The 10,832-nt window shown below is 33.9% G+C and overlaps 2 protein-coding genes across 2 annotated transcripts; both read left to right on the top strand.

The window, feature by feature from the left end:
- Window positions 1-2,597: 2,597 nt before the first annotated feature.
- Window positions 2,598-6,036, top strand: sfrp2l (secreted frizzled-related protein 2 like). Its single transcript, XM_087795725.1, has 3 exons — window positions 2,598-3,189; window positions 4,532-4,612; window positions 4,702-6,036. Exons 1-3 carry the CDS (start codon window positions 2,664-2,666, stop codon window positions 5,061-5,063), a joined length of 969 nt encoding a protein of 322 aa, XP_087651851.1. The 5' UTR covers window positions 2,598-2,663; the 3' UTR covers window positions 5,064-6,036.
- Window positions 6,037-8,573: 2,537 nt separating this feature from the next.
- Window positions 8,574-10,764, top strand: tomt (transmembrane O-methyltransferase). Its single transcript, XM_087795373.1, has 4 exons — window positions 8,574-8,835; window positions 10,126-10,322; window positions 10,382-10,504; window positions 10,567-10,764. Exons 1-4 carry the CDS (start codon window positions 8,574-8,576, stop codon window positions 10,762-10,764), a joined length of 780 nt encoding a protein of 259 aa, XP_087651499.1.
- Window positions 10,765-10,832: the final 68 nt, after the last annotated feature.

The following is a 10,832-nucleotide window of genomic DNA, read 5'->3' as shown; positions in this document are numbered from 1 at the left end:
AGTCATGTGGTCTGTAAATACTGCAACACCAGAGTCAAGTACTCGACAATACCACAAATATATACTTGTTTTTACAGTATCACAATATATATTGCAATATATCATATCGTTGCCCATGTATCGTGATACGTATCGGGTCACCAGATTCAAACCTCTAATAAATATAGTAAAGGATTAAAAAAGACATCAATGGCGTCTCTGAATGCAGGTATGCTGAACAAGTTTGCTTGTGATCTATTGGGCGATGTTTACGTCCTATAGTCTAATGTCTAACAAGTCCTCAAGAATCATCGTAAACATGATCAAACATTAAACAACATTCAAACATTCCTGTGTTGCTCACTGACGCACAAACGAAGCCCTTGCCTTTATACAAACCTCTCTGTCTCCTATTAAAACCCAAGGAGAAGGAGCGGCAGGTCTGAGCTTGTTAGAAGACAGGATGACAGACACACCGTCGTCCTCAGGGCGAGTGTGATGACAAAGCGCTGATGTTCTTTAGTAGCGGATCAGCAACGGTCCATTTGCAGCTGCGAGTGTCTTCAACAACAGTGTCTCTCTCTCTACATGCTGTCCCTTTAACTGAGAAAAATCTCTAAACTTAGGAAAATGTTGTCGGAACATGATCTGGAGCTTGTAATCCATGCGTTTGTTTCTTCTCGTCTGGACTATTGTAACAGTTTGTTTTCATGTCTTAACAAGAAGGAGCTGTCTCGCCTGCAGTTGATACAGAACTCTGCAGCGAGAATTCTAACCCGCTTAAGTAGAAGAACTCACATTTCTCCGATCCTTAAAACTCTTCACTGGCTTCCAGTTTCTTTCAGGATCAACTTTAAAATTCTGGTTCTTACTTTCAGAGCTATTCATGGTCAGGCTCCTCCTAACATCACTGATCGGATCCAGCCTTACACCCCAGCTCGGGCTCTTAGGTCTGTGGATCAGAATCTATTTATGGTTCCACGCACACGACTCAGGACTAGAGGAGAGAAATCTTTTCAGGCTGTTGCTCCTAAGCTTTGGAACAATCTTCCTCTCTCTTTGCGCTTGATGGATCTACTGACTCCTTCTCCTTCAAGAAACATCTTAATACGTTTCTATTTGTTCAGGCTTTTCCTTGATACCCTAGAACTCCTGTGTTGTTCTCAGTATTATCTTGATCTTTAAAGTGTATATACTTTTTTGAGTATTGTTTTGTTTGTTTAAGCGCTTTGTGACCCTGGTCTGGAAAAGCGCTATATAAATAAATATTACTTACTTACTTACTTACTTTAACAAAGCTGCCAAAGTGTGTTTGTCACAAGCTTTATCCCTCAGAACTTGAATGTTATCTGTCTAGAGAACAATTTAATCACGTTAAAATTGATGTGTATGTGTATGATCCCCGATTAAAGACAATACTTTCATCTCTTCAAACACATTCAAAATCCCCTTTAATCACATTTTTTAAACGTCATCTCTTGATTTTTTACTGTGACCTTATAAAGTTTGATTCATATTTAAAACTCAAGATTAATGTCAGTTCTGAAGTTTAACACACCACATTGTATTGCTAATATGTTCCATCTAAGACACCCAAACCTTTGCAGGAGCCAAGGACTGAAGTTCCTACCCAGTTTAATGTGACGCATCTGCTCTTTTTATTACAATGCATTAGAAATGTTGTTGATTAACATTAAACTGAATTTCAGTAGTAAAAAAAATTCATTTTAATAATAAATTAAATATGTTATCATGCCAGGATTAAAATAAAAATATATATGATAGGGCAGTATGTCTGAGGTTTAATATGGAGGTTCATTTGTTTATTTATTATTCAATCATAATGTCAAAAGAAAACTAGGAAATAATGCTATAGTTTAGCTAGTCAACAGTGCTAGCTGCAGATATTTATAATCCTGTAACACTAGATATATATGTATATTGTGAAGATTCAAATAAAACTGAATTCCAGTAGAAAAAATAACATTTTTACGATAGGAGATGAGAAAATTACATCAGGATTAAAATAAAATCAAATGATAGGGATGTATGTCTGAGGTGGATTTAGCACTTTGGGATGTGTGGGCAAATGTTAAATGCAATATAGATAAAATATATTATTATTATTATTATTATTATTATAGGTGGAAAATGGTAGATTTGTTTCTTTAATATTCAATTAAAGTTGTTTAAAAAAGTTACTTCAATCCAAAAAGATTTAAACACTTTAAATTTAATGATTATTGAAAATATGTTTTCATGTAAGCTACTTTTTTATTGATACCAGTTGTATTTTAATTAATTTCTTGTTTATTTAGGGAAGCATCTTTTTTTTTTAAAACTAAATAATAAAGTAAAATATCCTCCTCCTGTTTCTTTATGGATTTTTCAAATCGAAAGTGAAAAGTTTGTTGTTTTTTTAAATTTAAATTTACTTCCAATATTTTCCCCCCATTTTAATAATGAACTTGGCTGTGAGTGTTGAAGGCAGCAGCAGACAAACTTAATCTAAACTAAATCTAAAGTTATGATAAAGTGTGAGGCAACAGTCGAGGCTCCGGGGGTGAGTCGGAGGGTTATTAGGGAGGACGACGCCTGGAGTTCCTGTCCCTCTCTCCCCTCCGGTTCCTCCTCACCTTTGTCTACACCTCCAGACGCCCACAGTTCTTCTCACAGAACCAACGATGCTGGTCCTTCTTCTTCTTCTCCTGCTGGCTCAGCTCGGACCCTCCGCCGCCTCTGGCGTCCTGGCCTCGGTCCAGATCGGACCCCCGTCGCTGGGGTTCGGCTCCTCGGTCCGCTCGGTGTGCAAGAACATCCCCAGCACCCTGACTCTGTGCCACGGGATCGGCTACCGACAGATGCGTCTCCCGAACCTGCTGGGCCACGACTCTCTGCGGGAGGCCCAGCAGCAGTCGGCGGCGTGGATCCCGCTCCTGTCCAAGCTGTGCCACCGGGACACCAAGAAGTTCCTGTGCTCGCTGTTTGCGCCCGTGTGCCTGCAGGACTACAGTGGACCCGTGAGCCCGTGCAGGGGTCTGTGCGAGGCCGTGCGGGACGACTGCGTGCCGGTGATGAGCGCCTTCGGCTTCCCTTGGCCGGAAATGTTTAACTGCAGCCGGTTCCCGAGAGGAACCGAGCTCTGCATCCCCACCACCGGGGAGCAGCAAGTCCGGAATCCCGGGGAGGTCGCAGTGGACGAGGCCAAAGGTCAGTAGGAAGTGGGTCAGAATTGTACCTACATTTTTTTTTCTGAACCCTATTGTATCAATTTATTTTTTGTATTTTTTTTAATTATTTTTGTATTGCACACACTTGTATCTCTCTCTTTATACATATATTTATTTATCATCCGTTTTTAATAGATTAACTTATATTATTATTTATATATATATTTTTCTGAGGTTGGATATGGATTTCTTTCTTTCTTTCTTATTATATTAAAATTTGCTACAATAAATAAAAATGTATCTCTCACTTTATACATTTACTTATTTATCATCCGTTTTTAATAGATTCACTTTTATTTTTATTTTAGATTGAACTTTTGTTCTTTTTTCAGTTAGTACTAATCATTTTTCATTTCACTTTTTTCATTGACAATTTTATTAGTTTTTTTCCCTTCATTTTAAAGTGTACTTTTTTCCATTATGTGATTGTCTTCCTTTTACTTTTGAAAACAAAACAATCTGAAAACGGAGAACAAAATTATTATTGTTTATACCAGGATTCAAATAAAATAATGTCACAGGGATATATTTCTGAGGTTGGATATGGATTTCTTTCTTTCTTATTATATTAAAATTTGCTACAATAAATCAAAATGTTTCAATAAAAAGTATAGTTACTTCAACCACTTAAGAGTTCAAACAATTATTTTAATATATTAATATATATATATATATATATATATATTAAAACTACTTATTATTATTTAATATTTTTTGATTGAAGCGACATTTTTTAATTTTGTTTCATCTTGTTTTCCCACCATTTTTCCCCCCTTATTTTTCAAGTTTACTTTCCATTAGGTAGTTATGTGATTGTCTTACCTTAACTAAACAAAAAATACAGTAAATATTAATACAGTAGTTGTTTCTGAGGTGGCGTCAACTTTAAAAAAAAGGACCAACTAATATACGTTTAAGTTACACAATGTTATATAACTTTTTAAAAAATTATATTTACTTTTATCTTTTTGTGGGACAAAAAATACTCACAAAAATGACAAAAGTCTCTAAACAAAACCCCTATAGTCATACTATTCATGAATAATATAAGTTATAAAAAAAACAACATAAAATAGTTGTACTATATAGTTGTACGTGTAATACACGTGTGGACAGGTCTGGTCTAGTACTATTGGGTCACATTTAATCAGCTTATTTAAATTGAATTTGTTGTTCATCTTTATTTGGATTTTATTTGAGATGTTTTCACAAATATCGTCAGTGTCACTTTGGAATAATAATTCAATTTTTTACCTTTAAATGTTGTTTCCAAATTTTAATAAATGGAAATATTTTACTATCATTGTCACACTTGTGTGCAGGAAGAATCATTTGTGATGCCTGCAGTTTGGCGGCTGAGGGGGAAACTGACATCCAGGAGAACTTCTGCAGCAGCCCCTACGGTGAGTCCAGTGCAGGGGTCTCCAATGTAACCTTGTGACCCCGGATCCATTCTTCTGATGTCTTTGACTGAAGCTTGTGTCCGCTGCAGCGTTTAAGATGCGACTGAGCAGCGTGTCCACAGTCGGAGGAGACCGGCAGCTCGTCCCTCATCCCCGGAGCCGGATCCTGAGGTGGGCGGGCGGAGGGGCAGAAAGGGCCGCGGGGGTCGGAGGCGCCATGGCCCACAATGCTTTGTGGCTGCAAGAAGGTGGCACCTGCGTGTGTCCTGGATTGGACATTAAGGAAAACCACGATTTCCAAGAGAGCTCCCCGAGTGCCACGTACCTGTCCCTGGCTCAGGCCGAGGAGGGTCGGCTGGTGTTGTCCCGGCTGGTGAGGTGGACCAGAGGAGACAAGGAGCTGAAGAAGTTCATCAGAGCTTTGCTCAGGCAGCCGTGTCCACAACTGTAATTCTTTGTTCTACATTTTTGTGTTTTAACGGATGCGTATGAGAGAATGGTTGTATTTAGTTTTTTAAATGTTGAAACTTTTATTACATTGAAATGTTTTTTCAAATAATTTGATTATTTTTCAATAATTGAATTCAATAACTTATATATTTAAATGTTGGATTTTTTTCAGGTTTAAATTTGTAATTTAATCATTTATATATTATGTATATTAATTAACACAAAGAGGGTGATATTCTACTTCCAATAATTCAAAAATACATTTTCTAAATTTAATATTTTTTCATTCATACCCTTTAAAATTAAATTCAAATAATTTTCCACTTTTCTAACAACATTTGTATACTGAATTTAAAAGGCTATGCATTCAAAAGTATTGAATTTGGAAAGTGTATTTTTTAATTATTGGAATTAGAAAATAAAATTCTACGTGTAAACAAACAAACTTTTGTTTTGAAAAATATAATTTAATTTGTATCCAATCATTAAAAAAAACCGAAACACATTTAACCTTTCAATTGATAAATTATTAATCCAATGTTAATCAAATTAAAGCTTACAATAAGAAAATTGTTTAATTAAATTATATTAGATAAAAATCAATACTTTTAAAAAGTTTCAACGTTTTAAAAGTGAAATTCAACCATTCAATATTCGAATGGCACTGATATATTTCCATAAAAGGCTCAGACAAGGACTAATAATCATGAGAAACAATCATCCAAGAATATCTACGTCTCCGGACTCGCTGAGAGGTCATTCTCTATTCTCTTCACCCGCCAGTCATCTTCTTGATTAACGGCTCCTGATTGACTGTTTGAAAAAGGTGCTAAAAGGCACTCAGTCACAGAAAGACTCTTATAAAAGCATCACGATGCTGTGATTAGTTCATCGTTCCTCATTGTGTTCCCAAAGGATCCAAGTCGAGGTGACCCAAAAACATCCAAAACAATCTGAAACCATTTGAAGTTACACAAAAGTCAAATGATATTCACCAAGTTTCTTATCTTGTACTCATGAGAGGCTAAATATGCAACAATTAAATCGTTTTTCCAAAATTTCATTTGTCTTTTCTTCTCTAATTTAGATGTCTGCTAAATTTTATCCAGAATATTATTCATATAAACATGTTTGCATTTAATGAGAAACGACGGTTATTAATCATTAAACGTTTAGTAAACTCTCGTTTATTAAACTCTCGTTTATTAAACCCCTATTTACATAATGTTGAATTTATAATTATTTAGTGTTCAATTTATATTTATTTACTGTTAGATTATTTAGTATTATTTGTAATATATATTTAGTGTTAATTGCATATTTATCCATTGAATTTATATATTTTTGATGTTGAATTTGTATTTCTTCATAGTTCAATTTACATTTATTAAGTGTTAAATTTATATAAATTAATTGTTTTTCTATATTTTTAGTTTTAAATTTATATTTATTTATTGTTATTTACATTAATTTAGCTTTAAATTTACATTTAAGTTCAAGTAAAGTCAAATGATATTCACTAATTTTCTTATCTTGTACTCTGGAGAGGCTACATTTGCAAAAATCAAAATATTTTCCCAAAATGTATTTTGTCTCTGACTCTAATTTTTCTTTTACTTATTTAGAAGTTTTGTTAATTGAAACAACAAAAGTTATTTATTTTTATTTTATTTAAGTCCTTTTTATCCAGAATATAATTCATATACACATGTTTGCATTGAATAAAAATGTTTATTAAACAATAGATTTTTGCTTATAAAAACATGTCAGAACAGTCACCAAGCAGAATTTATTTCAACTCTGGTTGGCGTTGTACCGTAGGAAGGATCAATACATCAACCATCATTCAAAGACATGATGTTACTGAAATATAAAGTTGATATTTTGAATCGTTGTCAATCATCGTGCCCAATAGAAGATGATGACTTCAGTTGGATGCTTCAGGCCGACCTGTCTCTGTGATGGTCTATAAATATCGCTGATATTTGAAACCTGTTTTTGCCCATTAATTGAGATGTAAACCACACTAGAGCAACAAATCAATAATTTAAACGACAGATCACGTTCTGTCACAAACATCCACAGCTCAGTCTTCCAGCTTGTCCCTCCAACACTGCCATGTTCTTCTGAGCTGCTGAAGAACCTGCTATTCAACATAAAGGTACGTTCTAACACGGTCAACGTGTGTGTGTGTGTGTTTTCTGGTTCATTATAAACCGGTTACTTCTAAACCGCAGCGAATATAGTTTTCAACCATATAATCATTTTCTTAATTTCTATTTACATTATGTTTATTGTGTGCCTGGTCTAGAAAGGCACTTTACAAATAAACTTTACTTACTTACTTGCTTTTTTTTTAGAGAAGATAAATATATTTGAGACTTAATTTATATATTTACTTAAAAACATTCCTTGTTTTCTTACCTTAAAAATACCCTCTCTTAGTTATTTGAAATTATATCCGTGTTATTCAATTTTTAATTCACAGTTAGATTCACCAGTTGGCATTATTTAGTGTTGAAATTATATTAATTTAGTTTTGAATTAATATTTATTTACAGTTTTACATTTACAGTTAAATGTATATGTATTAGTGTCAAATTTATATTTATGTAGTGTAGAATTTATATGTATTTAGTGTTGAATTAATATGTATTTACTGTTGAGTTTACATTTATTAAATGTTAAGTAGGTATAAATTAAGTGTTAAATTTATGTATTTTTACTATTTAATTTACATTAGTTTCTGTTAGATTTATTTTGTATTACATTTGCATTTATTTAGTGTTGAATTTACACATATTAAATGTTACATTCGTGTCAATTTAGTGTTAATTTGATATCTATTTCAGGTTAGAGTTAATTAATATTTAATTTACATTTAATTAAAGTGTTGAAATTATATTTATTTATAGTTACATCTATATTTATTTAGCGTTTTCTTATTGTTGAATTAACATTTATTTAGTGTTGAATTTATATTTATTTAGTGTTGAATTAACATTTATTTAGTGTTGAATTAACGTTTATTTAGTGTTTAATTTTTATTTATTTAATTTTATGTGTAAAAAAGTGTTACATTAGCGCCTCCACCTTTTCACTTTAGCTCCCTTTAGTTTACTAGTTACTAGTCACTTATGATAATCATCAAATCATTGTGTTTCATTTGCATTGTGATGAGCCAATTATCGTTTTCTGTTTCAGATTCTTAGAGACTAGTCGAGCTAGCAAGTATACCGGTCAGTTTAAAATGTGCTAAACTAACAAAAAATAATGTGAAAAAATGCCTGCTTGAGACCTGGACTCCTGCAGAAGTTTGCCATCCGTCTTGGTAATAGCCAGAACATGTATGCATCATGGGGACAAATATAATTTAGGATTTCATACATGAAACTAAGAAACATTTGGGCAAACGCGAGAATTCATTTGGTTTACTAGAGGCTTAAATTCACACCTGAGCATCAATGATTGACGACTGTACCCGGGTTTGTTTTCATCCCAAGGGGCCAGGATGGTGTCACCGGCCATCGCTTTTGCTTTCCTCCCCCTCTTGCTGACCCTCCTGATCAGATACCGGTTCTACTTCGTCCTCCTGTACCGGGCCGTCTTTGTGAGGATCTGGAAGGACTGTGTGACGGGTCTCAGTCGAGAAGAACGTGCGTACGAGTATGTTCTGACCCACGCCACGCCGGGGGACCCCGACAGCGTTCTGGATTCTTTTGATAGTTGGTGCAGCAAGGTGGAGTTCATCAGTAACATCGGCCCTAAAAAAGGTCAGTCATGGAAATATATGGTAAAATGACTCTTTGGTATATTTGAATCTGTGTACTTTATAAAGTTCCAGAAACAATCTACATGTTTTTTTAATTCATTAAAAATGTCCTCTTTAAATATTTCTAATCGAACAATTTTTTTTGGATTCAACTTTGCTTGAAGATCAGCATCATCTGCATAACTGCTGACTCACCAAAATCGACCTCACTTCAATTCTCCCCTCACTCGTGAACAATATTTGTACTGGTTTAAGCTTTGTAGAATTTGAATTCTACAAATTTACTTTTTATGTATATTCCAATACTATTATTTCATATAAATAGATTTATTATATTTGTTTTTTATTGAAATACTGGATATATTTTACAGCAGAAAATACGTTTTAATGGTTAATTTAAGATTTACTTTAATTATTTACTTAATTTTGATAGAACATAAAACAATATATATATATAAAAAATAATTTGACGTTTTTTATTTATACAAATTTCAAAAAGAAAACTTTGAAAGACCCTTTCCCACAAAAAATGTTTCTTGAAAGTAAATGTAGTAATACTTATTTCCTTATTTATTTAATTTTGATTAGCTATTTAAACACAGAGATATATTTATAAATATTGTGGGTTTATTTTATACACATTTAAAAGAGAAAAATATGAGAGACTTCTACGACTAAAGATGTTTCTCGAGTGTAAATGTAGTAATAACTTACTTTAGTTAAGTTAATTGGACAAATAAATATAAACAGATGATGTGACTTTTTTAATACAAGTTATTGAAGGAAACATTTGGGGGACCTCTTCCCACAAAAGATATTTCTTGAGACTAAATGTAGTCACAAATTAAACACATTTATATACACGTGTTGATCATTTTTATTGTCGTTTGTGACTTTAAAAAAACACATTTAATAAAGAAATAATTTGTGAGAGCAAATATAGGAATACTTAATTAATTAATTAAATTTTGATTATTTCATTGAACATAAACTACATATTAATAAAAAAATCATCTGACCTTTTTCATATACAAATTATAAAAAAGTAAATATTTGTGAGAGTAAATGCAGTACTACTTAATTTATTTATTTAATTTTGATTATTTCATTGAACACAAAATATATGAAGATATATAACATAATCAGATTTTTTTTATTTATACAAATAAGTTAAAAACAAATAAGTAAAACATTCGTAAGACCTCTTCCCACAAAAGACGTTTCTTCAAGTAAATGTCATCACAAACAAACACATTTACACTGATTGAGTTGATCATTTTATTCTCGGTAGGTAAAGTTCTTGACCGGCTTCTGCTGGAGCAGAGTCCGATCACGGTGCTGGAGCTGGGGACTCACTGCGGCTACAGCACCGTGCGCATGGCTCGCTGTCTTCCTCTGGGCGGCAGGATCTACAGCATAGAAATGGACCAGAGGAACGCAGCCATCGCCGAGAAGATCATTCGCTTAGCGGGGTTCGACGATGACACGGTAAGAACCCCGATCTCTAGACTACGACTCTCTCTAATGGTGGCATTTCTTCAATGTAGGTGGAGCTGATTGTGAATCCATCTGACGAAGTCATCCCTCGACTACGCTCCGACTTTGGTCTGGAGAGGCTTGACTTTGTCTTTATGGACCACTGGAAGAAATGCTACCTTCCTGACCTACAGGTGACCAGAGCGTCTCTAACAATCCATGGTTAAAGATTAGTGATACATGTTTTTTTTAACAGATGCTGGAGGGATCAGGTCTTCTGGGAAAAGGATCAATCATTTTAGCAGACAATGTGCTTTTTCCCGGTGCCCCAAAATTCCTGCGGCACATCCGCAAGAGTGGCCTTTACGAGTGGAAGATTCACCGCGCCATGCTGGAATACAGCAAGGGCATCAGGGACGGGATGGCCGAGCTCATTTACCAGGGGACTCACTGAGTTGAAAATCAATTGTTGTATAAAAAAAAGAAAAAAAAGTGTTTGATTTATGATGTATCATTGAAAAC

The sequence above is a fragment of the Callionymus lyra genome, chromosome 7 (genome assembly GCF_982586985.1).
Source record: "Callionymus lyra chromosome 7, fCalLyr1.hap1.1, whole genome shotgun sequence".
Taxonomy (NCBI): domain Eukaryota; kingdom Metazoa; phylum Chordata; class Actinopteri; order Syngnathiformes; family Callionymidae; genus Callionymus; species Callionymus lyra.
The sequence above is the reverse complement of the archived record's forward strand: the minus strand, read 5'-3'. Positions and strand labels throughout refer to the sequence as shown.